Source organism: Eurypyga helias, unplaced genomic scaffold (assembly GCF_000690775.1).
Source record: "Eurypyga helias isolate BGI_N326 unplaced genomic scaffold, ASM69077v1 scaffold16135, whole genome shotgun sequence".
NCBI lineage: Eukaryota > Metazoa > Chordata > Aves > Eurypygiformes > Eurypygidae > Eurypyga > Eurypyga helias.
In genome coordinates, this window is record NW_010251041.1 from 121401 (window position 1) to 137957 (window position 16557).

General features: G+C 41.1%; 1 protein-coding gene across 1 annotated transcript in view; it reads left to right on the forward strand.

Annotated features, from left to right (window-relative positions):
- LOC104509825 (chromosome unknown open reading frame, human C10orf90) overlaps positions 1-16557 on the forward strand; it is a 67567-nt gene that overhangs the window by 39361 nt on the left and 11649 nt on the right. The window contains exons 4-6 of the mRNA XM_010151888.1: positions 11082-11366; positions 13378-13571; positions 14534-14735. Of these exons, the coding sequence (XP_010150190.1) occupies positions 11082-11366; positions 13378-13571; positions 14534-14735 (681 nt within the window). The remainder of the gene's footprint in view (positions 1-11081; positions 11367-13377; positions 13572-14533; positions 14736-16557) is intronic.

Below are 16557 nucleotides of genomic sequence, written 5' to 3' on the forward strand. Positions count from 1 at the left end.
GATGCTGGTCCAGATAATCTCCTGGGGTGTATATTTCCACAATGTGCCGCTTATGAAATGATATTTTAGGAATATTAATGAAATGTAAGTCTTGGGCTATGCTCATGGGCAGTAATTATACTTAGACATCAAAATTTCTCAGACTCAGCATTCAAAGCCATGTTTCATGCTATAGCGTACCAAGGATGGAATATGATCTTGTGATTTCACTGCTATGGACTGCACCTTCCACTGGCTCCATTGTTCTGGGTACTTTATTTCCATTATCTGGCAAGAAATTGGACTGTAAGCACTGGAAAATCCATGCTATGCATGAAGTCAGACTTGAATTGTGGGAGGACGTAGAATTGTAGAACATAATTGTGTTTATTTTTAATCAGTAGCCAGCACGTAGATCCTGTGGAGAACTTAAGGAACGTGTTCCTGTTAATGTGAAATGTCCCCACTAAGAGCCATGCAACCCACCTCTGAGAGATACGAGTCAGGGTAAGCCCAGGCCAAGCTCCATGAGGTCCTTGTCACAGGTGATCCATGGGCATCACCTGGACTTTGGACATGGCTTTTAACAAGCTGTCAGAACTTGCTAACGCTGCTTTTAAGTGAGTGCTGCAATTTCCTTTACTGTCTGTACCTGATGTCTCATAAATACAAGGTAAGTTAAAAATGAAAAGATTAGTCTTGTTTCTGCTGAAGACAGGAGCATTTGTAATCTTAATTTCTCACCTACTTTTCATGAAGAATATATTGCACTTGAATATCTTGCTTTCCATCCATCTTTTACAATGTATTGCCTGCTGGGATCTATGCTGCATTATTAAAAAGGGGCAAAGAGAAGAAAATAGACCAGCTTTAAATTCATTTTGATTAAACAATATCATCACTTCACTACGAAAGATTATAAATGCCAACTTCTAAATTTATCTGTTTAAGCATAGATAATCAGAAATGTCTTGATGCCTGAGCACCTTCACAAATCCCAGCTATGTCATAAACCGGAATAATTTCTGCTAATGCTTCAACTCTCATAGCGCCTACACTTTTGTTTTTTCTTTTGTTGTCGTGCCCAAAACTGCTGTGCAGAGTTATTAAGGAAGAACAGCTGAGGTGGAGAGAAATGTAAATCCGGTTTGGATGGTAGGTGTTGCGCTGGCTCCCGCAGCCCTACGTCGAGGTACAGAAGATTCGGAGGATGCAGCGCTTGGCGTGAGAAGGAGCAGGGGGCAGATGAGAAAAGGGTATCTCGTGAATCATACTCATATGTAAACTACCCAGAGGTAGGGAAATTGGGATTATGAGGTATGTGTGAGGCATCAGTGGAAGGTGAATACGATGTAGTAGTGACGGTTGTGAACGTGGGTGGCAGTAAGTGTGGATGCTGGGAGCCAGCCTGGGCACAGAAGGTGTCCTGGGGTGGGGAGGGGAGGCTGCAGCTGCTGGTGTCCCTTCTGCAGAATTCAAGAATGAAGCACACGAGAAGGGAAGAACCCTAAATCAGTGAACAAGGCACATCAGAGAGCTGATACTGCAATTGCTTATACTTTTCCCAAAGAGAACTGCAGGTGACTTGAAAGAATAATTTACGTAATTAAAACAACTCAAGACTGTGGATGAGGAAAACTGAGATGGGATCTGGGCTTTTGGGGTGTTGAATGGCCCCTAATGATTATAGGCTTCTGTTTCCTTCTTAATCAAGGAGATAAGTTCCTTTATTAACAAGTGCTGAAGCCAGCAGCATGTTTGCTACGGAGTAAATAACTAGACTTTAATTTGTTTCAAGAGTTATTTTTTTTCTGTGCATGTCTATATATATAAACAGAACAGCTGTGGGATTTCAATATGCTGTGGGATTTCAATATTTCAATACGCTGCTACCTGCAAAGAAAAAGAATGTTTTAATTTTAAATACACATTGAAAAGCCCCTGTTTTTTGAGATGTTTGTATATCAAGAAAATATTTGTAGGACACCTTTAAATAAATATATAATCATGGTAATCAGGATGGGCTAATGCAGGCAGCCTTAAGAGTGAGGACTATTAGTAGTATTTGCTTTCAATTACTAAATAGTATTTGAAATGTTGTGATGAATGAATGTGGCCAATCTGGTGTTCTCACCTCAGTTCTGTTTATGGGAAAGTCACCATGCAGTAACCCAGAGTACAAGGTTAGTGTGTGTGTGTGAAATACATACATATATATATATACACACACATGTACAAGATATAATTAGGCAAAAGCTGTTCCTTACAATATGGAATTTATTGTATAGAAACTTGAGCAGCTGCAGCTGATGCTAATTAACTCTCCAGCCTGGGAATGTGTACGGCAATAGTGATGGTGAAGACAGGATAAATGGGAAATATGGCACAGAAGATTTTACTTTAGCTTGCACCTGCTAAGCATGAGGAGCCAAATCTTCAGCTAATGTCAACCAATAGCAATATCTGCCTTCAGAGGAGTGACACTGATTTACACCAGCCGAGAATCTGGCCGGGGACATTACTGACTTGGCATTATGGACACAGCAGCTGGTGCCGACTTGTTAAGAACAAAGGACCACATGCCAAAAAGCCCATTAAAAGGAGTTCCTTTGATGTTTCACTTCATCTGGTATAAATTTAAAATGGAGGAGGTTGTCAATTTTCCTTAGTCTAGACGTTTTGTGTCATTGGGTCTGTGTCACACTGCAGTGTGACCTTCATGTACTGTATCCGATGCTGAGAAACTGGGGACTCAGCCCTTACAGATGTGGAAAACTCGGTGAGGAATTGTCAGTCGTCAGTTATGAGTGACTCTGGAAGATGCTGCCATTGTTTGAGACAGCCCCCAACCTGTGTGATGGGCAGTAAGAGTTACCTCTCCTTACCTTAGAGTTTTTAAATTAGTTTTAAAAGGAAGGGGATGCCTCCTCTTCCCTGAAGGCCCTTTTCTGCTTATGGAGTACCAACCCCTTGAGCTCTGCTCCTCGTTTCAAATGCCTGCTGCCAGTTTCTCCATCACTTGGTGTGACAAAGGAAGGGGTGATGATGCTCATCGGGTGTAAAAGGAGAAGCCAAGGGATCAGTGTGGAAAGATATTCTTTCTTATGCCACTAATTTAGGAAAACTGCAGGACTGAGAAGGGCAGCTCCTGCCCTGTCCTATGGATACGCAGCCACCATTGGAGGTCCCAGGCAACAGATGAAAGAGGGAGAGATGGTGCTCAAGGTTGTGTAAGCCAAAGCTGCCCCTAGGCTGGCTTACAGCGGTGGCAGTGCGATGTCGCAGTGACCCTGGCTGTGAGCACAACACTCCTGTTTTCCCATGGAGCTTATTGTTTAACAATTTCTCTGCTGTTTTAGGAAACAAGCAGCCATGAATAGGTGGGGGTGGGAGTTGTTTTTCATTTGGTTTTGTGTGGGGGTTTGTTTGGAGTTTTTTTTCACGTGTTTAAGGGCATGCACATAAAAACTTGAGTGGAGCTGAAAGAGCTCCCCACCTTCAGGAAGCATGAATTTCACAGATTTAAGGCTCTGTTTTTACCATGGAGAATAGCAAGGAACCTGTTGGATAGAAAGGCCATTGTTTGCCTGGAAGACAGGGGTGTCTGCCATGTTAATGATGTTAAGGACAACATTTTGAGTGAAACTGATAAATTAGAATTATTTTCCCACAGATAATCATAATGTCCACTAAAGGTCCAAATTAGTTTTGGCACGTGAATGTTGAGAGTTCAATTTTTTCACTGTTTTCCATCTTGTTCAGGGTGGACATTTCTATTTTGAGCTGTCAGAGCTGGTAAAAATGTGAGACAATTGGAAGTGAAAGACTCTGAAGGGGGTAAGTCACTCGTTAGCATTCAGGGCAAGCAGTGGAGGACTGAATACTGGAAGTAATGATTAAGAGGAAGAGATGGGCTGCGTGGGTTCAGTGACTGAATTATGCCAGTGGAGTAAGGGGCCTCATTTTCCCCTTGTTCACACGTGGGTTAAACTAGGAGCAACTCTTTTGCAGTCTGTGAAATGAGCACTTGGCTCAATCTGGCCGCGGTAAATTATCAGAACGAGCTGAACAACTAGGTGTCTTTGACATGATGAGAATACCAAGTGGCCGATGCATTTCTTACACTGCAAATCACCATTTAAATGTTCTGGATCATCCCGAGTAATTTTTTTAAAGTCACACTGCATCAGATTACTCCTTGAGTCATTACAATAGCACCTGATAGCTTCCAGCATGTCATCCTTAGAATGTAAACATGGATGTCTAACTGAGATTTTGTTCCGTGAATGTTACAGACAATGTCTAAAAAGCAGCAAATTTCAAAGTATTTTCAATAACCATTTCCATGGTTCTTAACAATATGATCCTCTCAGAGATCCTCTCAGTCTAAGGACCAGTTGCCTGGTAGTGTTGGGTTTGTTAAAGATACAGCTTTGGTACAGCATGGCCAAAAAGCCATGACAAGAAAAACGATGATTCAAGGCATGAGTCTAAAATCGAAGACTGATTATCTTCAATGAGAAAATAATTACCAGGTGCTTGACCAGACTCCAAATTATGAAAAGTTTAATGAAGAGGGAATAATTTTACTTTTATCCTTTCCCAGCACACAGGAGGTAAGAGGGAAGAATGTTAGCAAAATATACAAACACTATTCTCAACAAGCTGGGTACTGGGAACTCACTGGTGCAACCAGTCAAATCGAGTCATGTGGGTGGATTATTTTCTGACCACTAAAATACTCTGCAGTAATAACACACTCTCATGATTCAGACCGTAAGATGATCTCCTGCAGGTGCCAGTCAGGAACGTTTCCTTTTTGCTGGTGCAGTCGTTGCAAATTAAACTCTTGTTCCACCAAGCCTCTCCATGCGCAGTCCAATTTGGTGTGTCACATCTTGTCCTGAGCAGCACATTCCTACCCATTAGCCCCCTGAAATAAGTGGTGTTCCCTTATTTAACACCAAGAGAGATGATTGCTTAGATTTTTTGCAATATGTTTTGAAAAAGTAAATTGGCCATCATCGTAGAGAGATTTATTGTTAAGTGCCTGTGCTGGTTTTGGCTGGAGTGGAGTTAATTTTCTTCACAGTAGCTGGTATGGGACTGTGTTTGGGATTTGTGCTGGAAACAGTGTTGATAACCCAGGGATGTTTTTGTTACTGCTGAGCAGTGCTGACACAAAGGCCTTTCCTGCTCCTCACCCCACCCCACCAGCGAGGAGGCTGGGAGGCACAAGGAGTTGGGAGGGGACAGAGCCGGGACAGCTGACCCCAACTGACCAAAGGGATATTCCATCCCATATGGCATCGTGCCCGGCACATAAAGCCGGGGGAAGGAGGAGGAAGGGGAGGGACATTTGGAGTGATGGTGTTTGTCTTCCCAAGTAACCATTACATGTGACTGAGCTCTTCTTTCCTGGGATGGGTGAACACATGCCTGCCCATGGGAAGTGGGAAATTAATTCCTGCTTTTGCTTTGCTTATGTGTGCAGCTTTTGCTTTACTTATTAAATGGTCCTTATCTCAACCTACAAGTTTTCTAACTTTTACTCTTCTGGTTCTCTTCCCATTCCACTGGGGGGAGTGAGCGAGCAGCTGTGTGGTGCGCAGTCACTGCCTGGGGTTAAACCATGACCATCCTGCCCTGGGGGAGTGAGCGAACGGCTGTGTGGGGCTCAGTTGCCAGCTGGGGTTAGACCACGACAGTACTGTTGATTAGCTGCATTATAGGATTGTTTCCTCTGAAGCCAAGTGTTGGACTACACTCTAATTTTGCCAAAAGCCTTCTGTAAACAAGCTGTTTCTTGACATCAAGAGGCTCTTCCTACATTGGACTGATTGTAGGTTTGAAGCCTAATAGCTCTTAGGTACCCTTGATAAACTTTATCTTTTAAATGGTTACAACTTTCTAGAGTCAAATATTTGCTTTTGCAAAAAAAAGAATTCATCTTCCTTCTATGAAATGTGTCCGCAGCCGTCAATGTCATTTAAAAGAAAAACTAGCTAGAAAAAACAACCTTTTTTGTTATAGATAATTTTTTAATCTAGACATTTAGCTGGAGGTGTTATTGATATAGCCAAGATAATTAAGCCTTATCCTCACCAGGCAGGGCTGTTTGAAGAAGCATTAGTAGAGGTACAATGACATGTTAATCGGGAGTAACAGTCTGGATGATTCTCTCTGTTCAGCCTTGCAAAGTTGCCTCAACTTTGGGTCTTGACAGTTCTGAGAAGGGAGCTCAGGACGTGGCCCAGCCCTGTTTTTCAGGATCCAGCCCCAGGTTTTTATTGAAAGGCAAATCCAATAGATTTTGATTAGGGAGCCTAGGTAGAGCTACATTACACTCAGGCTTTTTTGTGATTTGGATAATTTCCATGGGTGCTAATGCTGAGCAGTGCTTGACATGGCCTCTTGCAAAAGAGTCATTTGACAAACATCAAAAGACAGGTAGGGCCATAGGTCTCACAGCTGGTCAGAAATTTTAGTAAAAACATCTGAATTTTGTAGCACTCCTTGCTGACAGCAGCTTGTTGGCTGATTAAAAGTGATATCTTTTCCTCAGCAGTGATCTAAACAATAAATTATCCATCCTATCTTCTGACAAACACTGAAATAACTAATAATATTGTCATTGCTCTCAGTGTTTTCATTTTTCTGTGTTACCCGGCTGTTGAAACGATGCGGTCTGTTTACTTACATCTAAGATCGTATGGCTTAGGAGTGGTAATACTTGATTCATGATAAGAATTGAGTCATCACTCTTTGTCGTCAGGAGAACGGAGTCTTGGTTTGGATTATGGATTGCTGCTCGCCTGCTTGAGGCATGTGTGGGCTCTGTACAATCTACGCCTGCATATGCCTGGGTCTAAATCTTGAAGAAGGTAGAAGTTTCTTACATTTAAGGAACGTTAATTGCTGCTCCTCTCTGCTTGGGGTGTTGGCAGCATCAGTTCCCACCACGGAGGTCTGGGAGAACTCAGCATCCCAGGGCATGGGGCTTTTATTAAATTTAAAAAACCCCAGCAGGTGGTCTCTAATGTAAAGCCTACCTACAGTGGTGATGTCTGATCTCATTAATGGCACACAGTGAATCAACCCCGTGTGTCTCCTTCCCCGGCTGCCTCATCGGGCTTGCTTGGTGGTCAAGGAGGATTTGTAGCGCTGCGTCTGTTAAAATGAGCTTTGGCCGATTTCAAAGGAGCACTTTGTCATGAAGTGACAAAAATCCACACTGAAACGCAAGGAAGAGTGTTATATGGAAGTCTGAAAGGCTGCATTATCCTGTTGTAAAGTGAAAAGGGGGGGAAAAAAGTAGTAACAATGGAAAAGTGTATGTTTGCCTGAACTGACCATGTTTCAAGGAAAGGCGAGTTTAACCTGCTGTAATGCAGGGTCACTTCCTGTTAGCAAAACCCCCTGAAGGGAGAGGGAGGAAAATGTAAAAAGATACTTTACAGTAAAACAATATACTCATTCTACTCAGAGATCAAGGAATCTTTTTTAAAAAGAGCTTTTGAAAACCTATCCCTGGTTTTACAGAATATTTTTAACTCCTCCAATATCATATGGTTTTCACTAAGTCATTATTTAAAAATTGAGCCGTGGTCTTTTTCTTTCTTGCGTGGGACAAAAATGACTTTTCTCTGAATGTAATTATGCTTTTGTTCCTTAATTTTTTTCTCCTATAGACAGCTGAACTTTTACAACTAGGATCTATATTCGCTGAATTTTATTAACGGAGTCATTCTGCTTTCTGTTTCTTCGAGTTTTGTTCTCCTGTATCTCCCAAAGCATTACACTTGCATGTCTTTGCTCATTAGTTTTAAACTCTTTCTTCAGCTGGGATAATAGAAAAAACATATATTGCTAGTCATCCAGTTGCAATTCTAGCTATTCTCAGCGGGGCATATATATTTCAAGTTTGGTGCGTGGGGATTTAGATACACAATTCCAGATAGTCTTAATGAGAGTAACAGTCCTAATTCCCCACACAGTGTATTAAAAATGGATCCAGGATGTACAGAGTGAAATTCTCTGATCTTACCTTTAAGTACCTTTGTCTTTTTCTTTTTTTCTAAAGATCATTTGCGTCTGCATTCGTTAGTTAAGGTAATTGACAGCTGCTTTGAGGATGAGGGAGTTGCTCTTTGGAGCCCATGTCTGGTTTGCTTTCTGTGTTTTCCTGGGGATTGACTGCGCCTGGGTGCACCTTTTGAATTGAAAGGTTAATTCAAGAGGGAGTTAGAGGAAAGAATTCAGCAAATTGGCTCCGTTATTATTCTGATTGCCTTCGATGTTAGACAAGAACAAGACGCACCTTTTCTTATTGCCTTAATTAACTAAAGGAAAAAAATCCCCACTATACTGTGATTCTAATAAGGATTAAGATTTAGTATTAGTACAAAATCTAACGAAGACACTTCTCATGCAGAAAGGATGCAGTGTTTTTATATTGGAATTTCATAAGGAACCTTGCTTTTTAAAATTCTTAGGCTTCCTTTTGTTGTCATAAGGTGCTAATGAGCAGCCATCACCTTTTCCTAATTTTAGATCCCATTCCTAGTTTTGCTCATGCCTTTTCTTTCCTAATCCCTGTCTTTGTAGGGATTCCTCTGACCTTACGGGCAGAAGGCCACTGATGACATGTCTTTTAGCAGGGAAGGGATGCAGTGACAAGCGAAGGCTGTCTGCCTTTGCACTATATGTAAGAAAATTCCTAAGGCTTAATTCTCAGTTCTTGAAGGTGACTGTACTTACACTTAGAAGCCAGTATCCACAAATAGCTAGTTTGGTAGTTAGGAGTAAATAGATTGTGAATACTCCAGGCAACTCTTCTTTCTTTTGTTCAGATCCATATTCCTAAGGTGTTAGAGAGATCTGACTTACAGACAATCCCTTTGCTTGCTCTGGTCTCCACTGTTTTATTCTGCTGCCTTGCAGACCATTTTCACCACCCTGACTATGTGTGCTGCAGTTTTGGATACCAATGCCCAGGCATAGGAAATAACCTCTCTTGGGAAACAACAGTGGTTTAAGCAGTCCGAAAGTCTCAGTGAAGCTGCTGTTTGGCTTCACAGCACACGTTTTTTGCACAGACCATTTCTTGATATGAAAGCAAATTATCTCCTACTGTGATGCTGCCTTGGATGAGCAGAAACTCTTCTCCTTTCACCTTTCTTCTCCTCTCTGCTTTTTGCTGGCCAGTAAACTATTAGAATTTAAAAGATGATTTAAAGAGATAATCTGTTTTCCATTCAAGTTCTTTCTGTGGCTTAGCTGCCTTTTTTTTTTTTTCCATCTATCCTTCTAGTATCTTGGCTGCCTTTGTGCAAAGACTTCCTTCTCCGCCACTCTGCAGTTACTTAATGCTACCTGCTGCTTTCTTCATCTTCTCCTACAGTGCTGCTTGTTTCTGCCTCCTCCCACAAAAACTCTTTGATGCGCATGACCCCATTAATCTGTCCCAATATTTTTTCCCTCTATATGTCATAACCCATTTGTAGAAACACAGTGTGGAATTGCAGGTATGGGATCAGTCAGGGAATGAAGGAACAGACCACTGTATGTGCATGAGCTCCAACTGTGCGCACAGAGTTGAGTCTATCCAGTTTTTGAGAGTATTTTCACCTGAGAAGAGAACTAAGTTTTGCCAAAAGATATGGCAAATATTTGCAATGTGTGAAAAGCAAGGAGAAAAATAAGTTATAGCAGAGAAAAGAAGGAGAGCTTGGATGCTAGCCTAGAATCTGGGAGCTCTGTGTGCACTTCCTTGCTTTGACCAGATTTTCTGTATGGCTGTGAAATTGCTCAGGACTGGGATTATCTCTATGAAGTTAATTAGAAAAAAGTTAATTTTTCTGTTTATGCTGATCTTCAGGGATCCATCAGTAGAGCATCCCCTGAGAAACTGACTCCTCCTCGATGTATGGGCAATTACAGAAAGAAACTTAAGATGTTAAAAGCTTTCTGATCTCCATGGTTAGGGAAAATCACTAGATGCTGTACCTTAATGCCTCTGATTTCCTCAGAAATACAGGATGATGAAAAAGAAACATGAGCCCTTCAGATCACTAAAATGTGTAGGAGAGCATCATTTTGTGGCAAAGACTATTTCTTACTTGTTGTGAGTGTAATAAGGATTGGGAAAGTGAACTGAGAACTTCCCACACGGCGCTGCAGGATCTAATTTTACTTAATGACTGTGAGATAAGGAAGTGTGTAACGTGATGTGCCATCTCACCCTTTCTCATGGATTGGTTCAAAGGAGAACAACACTTCCATTCTTCCCTCTCTCCTCAATGAAGACACTGGAAAGAATAGTTTAGAGGCAGCTGCTGAGAATGAGTCAGCAGAGAAAGGAATTATATGGCTGCTTTTAAAATTGTTTAGCAGGAAAGACATTTATTAAATGTCTTATGTCCAGAATATAGAACAGGACAACCCCTGCCTGGTTTGTTTGGTTTTATGGTTTGGTCTGAAAACAGTTGTGGTGGTTTGGAGGTTTTTTTCCCCTTGTAGCTCCCAAATCTTTCAGTTGCCTTCTTTCACAGGTTTTTAGCAGCTACTGGTCATTTCCAGCTACATAAATCTTTAGGTCTCGAGTGAGCCTGTAACATCGAAGGCGGGGTATGCTTCTGAGGTAGCCACCCCACTATGGAGAGGTTGAACCCCTGATCCCCAAACCACTTTGACCTCAGGTCTCATCACAGCCACCATTGCATCTGTAATTATAGTTTTGATTAGGTTTAACTAACCTAAAATATTCCTCTCAAGTGAAGAAGAGGCAGGAGAAAGACACATAGTGTGTGTATCTTTTCCTTAGAGGTATCTTGACTCCTTCCATGCTGCCCATCAGATTGTATCTGTATTATTCAGAATGGCAGTTTATTTTTTTGAAGAGTATCCTCTGTGATTATTTCTATCACTAACATTTTGTTGGGGTACAGCTGTACAGCAGTAAGGATAAAATTTGTATCAGTTACAACTTTTAAATATATGACTGAAAGCAGTTTTGCAGGAAATAAAAATTATGAAGACAAAAGGAATGAGAATAATGTTCCCATGTTATAGAATTTTGGGTTGTTTTCTGTTTTTCCCAGGAACACAAATGCTGTCGGGAAGTCAGAAGAAGCAATGCACCATGGGCAGCTCAACAGCCTCTGACTCTCTTCCAGATACGGCATCCAGAAAGGTGGTCGCTGCTGCTACCAATGTCTCATCAAAAAAGAGAGAACCCTCCAAAAGCGCCTCTGAATCCAAAGAGATCCAAGCACAGGGCATCCTGAAACCAAAAATGTCTGTCTCTGATAGTATGTGCAATATAACAGCTTCATCAAGAATCCTCTCAGAAGAAAACGTTCACAGGCAAAACCAGCTCCTAAAAAGTAAGGTACAAATCCTACTGTGGTTGTTAGGAATATGGTTTCAATAATAAGATGAGATCAGTCTCGAAGAAAAAAGTGAAATAATGGAAAGTCAGTCCAGTTTTGTCCAGCTTTAAGTGCTGAATATGAGTCATCTGGTGAGAGATCAATCAGCTAGTCTGACTGTATACATTGCTATGGTTAATAGAAAGCAAGATTAAAATGAGAAAGATAGGCTTACTTTGTAAGTAGATTCAATAAAATCTTGAAAAAACATTAAAATTGCAGAGTCAAGCATCCCCGGTTCAACCAAGAAACACCAGAAGTGAGGTTATTTTTACAACCTTGTTCCGATACCTTTCATTCACTTCTGCAATCTAATTTTCTTGACACAACAGCCTGAACTATGTGGTGCAGAGGCTCCATGAAACACCTCATTTGGAGATTATCCTGAAGGAAAAACAAAAAGCTCAAGTTTAACAATTGATTATCAACAAGGTTGCAGCATGTAAAACATAATTTCTTCTAGTAAGTACCTGTTGGGATGTCCTACTTCCGACTTTTATTCACATTGCTAAAATGGAGGTGACGGAAGCAGCTGCATCCATGTGTAAGGTATTTTTGCAGGAGACAACTGAGATAGACAAGAGATGAATTTGGCTTTAGGATCAATAGGTTTGTGAGAAATTTAATCCCAGAATACCTTACATATGCTATAATGGTCATGTAGCATTTTCTTAGAGTTTTTTGTAGGCAGGTAGGCAAATCCTTTTCATTATTGACTATAAAGGTACCGAATATAACACCCATTTAGACGAGAGATGCCTACGTTCTGCTTGCAGTGCCTGAAGTTAAATTATGCCATTCCACTAACTGGAAGTGACTTACTTTTAAAAAAGTGAAGCGTTGACTGAGATCTACCAAAGACAAAGTTCACTGACACCTCTGTAAACCTGGCTTATCGAGGAGTTTAATTTCATGTTCACGGGTTTCAAGGATTTTTCCAAAAATGTTAACAAGAACAGTATTAAGGAGGAAATACGTTTCAGGCTTTTATAAGGCAAATGTACCCAACACAGATCATTTTAATATATTTTTTTAAGTACAATATAATACGTACAATATGTCATAAAGGGGAAAATATTTTAAGTTTATTGTAACCAAAAATTGAAATAAAACAGTAATGGGCTTTATTCCCAGATATTTAGTTCTAGAAATCAAATTATTTGGCACAGAAGAAGTACTCCAGTGTGACTTTTCAAAATAGTTCGTGTGGAGCAATTCTGAAGTTCCTTTGTTATTTTGGATTAAGTCTGTTGTCTAAATGAGAATCTTGTTAACTCTGATTTTTGAGCACATAGCCTCTTTTGGCCTTAATCTGTGCAGGGTGTATTGGTCATAGAGCACCGAAGCATAACTATAAGTGTATAAAAATAATCTAATTCCTCAGTGTGAATTGACAGCTTTTCTAATAACGTGTTATAATGCTCATTAACCTTTTATTGTTTTCTTTCCATGAAATCTTTCCACTGGCTGATGAATATATAGAAATGACAGGAAGCAAACCGTATTATCGGCAAAGGACAAAAAGCAAGAGTAGTGTTTACGAAGGTCTCGGAGTGGCCAAAGAGAAATGATATGTGATTAGGGTGCATAGCAATATGTTATTTCCTACAATAAATCGAGATGAACTCCAACAGCAAGCCGCAGCGTGATATCCTTTGCTTTCCACAATGCAATGGTGTTACAGAAGTACCTTGCTTCTGGGAAGTGAATACCAGCAAACGGAGCTAAGCATCCGAGCGGTTTAATTATGCCTTGATGTGATGTCTGGCTTAATGTGAAAGATACTCTGGGTGTCACAGGGCAGTGAGTAGCACCTATGATTAGATTTGATCCATTCTGCTTAATGAGGCCTATTAATAATACCTTGGCATTCTTATTTCAGAAATTGCCCTCTATGTCTAATGAGGTGGAGAACCCAATAAAAAATTAACCATGCACTCTTAATGAACTTTTAAATCTCTCGAAGGTGATTATGAATTCTGTGGTTCAAGTGACAAAATAAAGGAGCACAAGGAGGAGGACGAGTGGGAGCGAGCCAGCAGGGTAACACTATCCACGGCTCGCTCGCCAGATGTTCCTCATGAGAAAAACGACACACTCTCCCAGCCAGAAACCACCTCCGAGCCTGAGAAAACTCCACCAGCCCCACTGACACTGCGGGTAAAATATCAATCTGTCATTATTGTGGCTGTTAATATGGGAAATGGGGTTTTTAATTATTATTTTTTAATTTTTTTCTAGTGTTTTTCTTTTATCCTTTTCCTTTTTTTTTTTTTCATGGATGGTGTTTTCTTCCTGGGAGGTGGCTGAGGACAGAAGTTCTCATTTCCTTGATTTTTCTCCTTTTCAGTGAAGTTTTGGTAGCTTGCATCAGCAGCCAAGACTTGCTTGGGTCTGGTTGTAAAAGCTCCCCATTTAAGCCCTAGTTGGCATTACTGTGGAGGAACATGTTAAAAGTTTGAGGATTTACAAATTTCCCAATGATACTCAAAAGCGCCAGTTTCCCAAAATGTGCACGACATCCAGTACCATGAGCGGCAGCTGGAGGGGTGGACATGACCCCAGGGTGATACCAACCCCCAGCAGCAGACGTGCTTTCCTGCCCTCTCCCCTGGCACGTGTTGCAGACCAGTCTCCACTCCTGTCTTCAGCCCTGAGACATTCCTAGATGCTGAAGCAGCCCTGGACTGGAAGGCGTTTTATTTCTGGATCATCCATGAATAGATGTGCCTGACAATCTAAATAAACAGGAAAGTTTGTGAACTGTCAGTGACAAGCTGCTTTGGCGATGGGGTGCGATAAGGAAACAGGCAAAACATCAAGAACTTGAATTTGGATAACTTCTAAAAATACGTAATTCAAAACCGTTTTGGATATGTTTTCTGAAAGTTGGAGCTTTTTCAGAAATTCTCCTTTGTCTGATCTGGAAATTTCACACCAAGGCAGCTTTCTAACAGTAAAAGGAAGCAAAGACAGATAGGAAGGCAGTTTGCTGACTTTTGCACAGTCAAGCCATCATTTTCATTGATAAGCACTTACTGTGAACCCATTAAGATTCACATCACATTTTTTTCTCCCTTTTAATTTTTTTTTAAACGAAGCTGTTTCTCTGTTTTATTTAGGAAGCCCTAGAACTCCATAAGCCTCAGTTCATTTCTCGTTCACAAGAAAGGCTGAAGAGACTCGAACATATGGTCCAGCTGAGGAAAGCCCAGCAGAGTGATACTCCCACAAGCACCCAAGGAACGCTTGTTGTTCGCAAGCTTTCCTCAACATCCACTTCCAGCAAAAAGAAGCAGTACACCATTCCTCACCCACTCAGTGGTAGGTTGAATTGCGACCGGCAGCCGGGCTGTAGCTGCAGCAGTGGAAGGGGTCTTTTGGGGACTTTTTGTCATTGTCACATGCAGTTGTGCTCTTCAGTGTGATGCAAGTTGCTGGTAGTGGTAGAGGTTTGTCTAAATACATAGAATGGTTTGGGTTGGAAGGAGCCTTAAAGATCATGGAATCATAGAATGGTTGGGTTGGAAGGGACCTTAAAGAGCATCCAGTTCCAAACCCCCTGCCATGCGCAGGGACACCTTTCACTAGACCAGGTTGCTCAAAGCCCCATCCAACCTGGCCTGGAAGACATCCAGGGATGAGACATCTACAGCATCTCTGGGCAACCTGACCTGCCACAGCTCACAGAAAGACCAGTTTGGGGAGAGAAGGGACAGGTGGAATTTGGGAGTAGGACTGCCAGTCCAGCCTTCTCAGCAGCTTCAGGTGTTGACGTCCCACTTGACTCGTGAAGCCCTCAGTGGTGAGCTGGCTGTGAAATCACACTCGTCTGCCTGGCAGCTGTATGCAAGGCTGCTAAATCAATCCATCTCAAGTCTGTGATTTCCTAATTCAAGTTGATTAGGTTGGTTTATTGCCCTAGTGGTAAACTGACTCAATATCCAGAGAGTGCAACAATTCTCTCAGAGAAGCTCCGTCCCCATAACACCTCTGTAAATATTATCTGGGCACAAGATGTTCAGAGTGTTAATTTTGGTTTTTTATTTTTAATTGCCATCTGGTTGTTACTTAATTCAGTTGACTAAAGAAAAAGATTTATTTGATTGATTGGCATTCTTCTACATTCTGGGTTTAAATCTGTGGCTGTTTGAAGCCAAATTATTCTACCGAAAAGTAAATCAATTAGAACCATTAAACAACTAGACGGGTCACCGGGAGGAAACAGGAGAGGAAGTTTTTGATGCCCTCACCTCTGGGAAACATATATGTTTTTTGCTTCTGGGAAATGAGAGGATGGGGGGCAGGAAAGCCGGGCGCAGGCCCCCTCTTTGGGGTCTTGGCATGCTTTGTATTGGAGAGAGCCAACTTCTATTGCTACATCTGTGCCCTTTGTTGTGGTGTGATGGAGTCTACCTTATGTCAGATGCGTAATGGGGTTTTATAATAAGGGCTAAATAAGCTTAAGCAAAGCATCAAACATCAATTACATTTTAAAGAGTCGATAAAAGTCATTCACCACTTCAGTTATCCCAGTTAATAGACTTGGGTTCAGATCTCTTAGGGACACACTGCCCTGAGGTGTGGGACTCTGCCTTCCCAGCAGGCAGTGGCACAGACCAGGAGTTTATCATACATCGTGGAAGGAGTGGCAGATATCTCCCCCTTTGTTTGGCCATCTTTGAATTTCCCCCAAACCACTCTGCAAATACTTTATGAAACTCAAAAAGGAAAGGTTGAACCTGTTTCTCCTTAAATTATAATTAAAGATTAATTTTTATGCTTGTTTAATGAGTAATAAAAGCATAATATAGAAATATATGAATTAATTATTTCAGCTAATTACTATTTCCTTCTTTTAGTGGTTGTCTTTAAAGATAAACTTGTCTAAAGAGAATTTTTAGTCTCCGTAAGTCATCTGCCTTCATGTAGCCACATGTAATTTTCTGTTTGTGAGATCTTAATGTTTTTACAATGACAGAAGTGTCACATGTCTGTTATTTAAGCATAACTATAATTACTATTGGAAATCCTAGATTCTTATAAAGCGCAACCGTGTCAGCTGCAGTTCAGAGCGCTGTGTAGGAGTGTACTGAGCATATTTCATTTGCTCTGAGTCCTGACAACTGGTATTTTAGGACTGCTG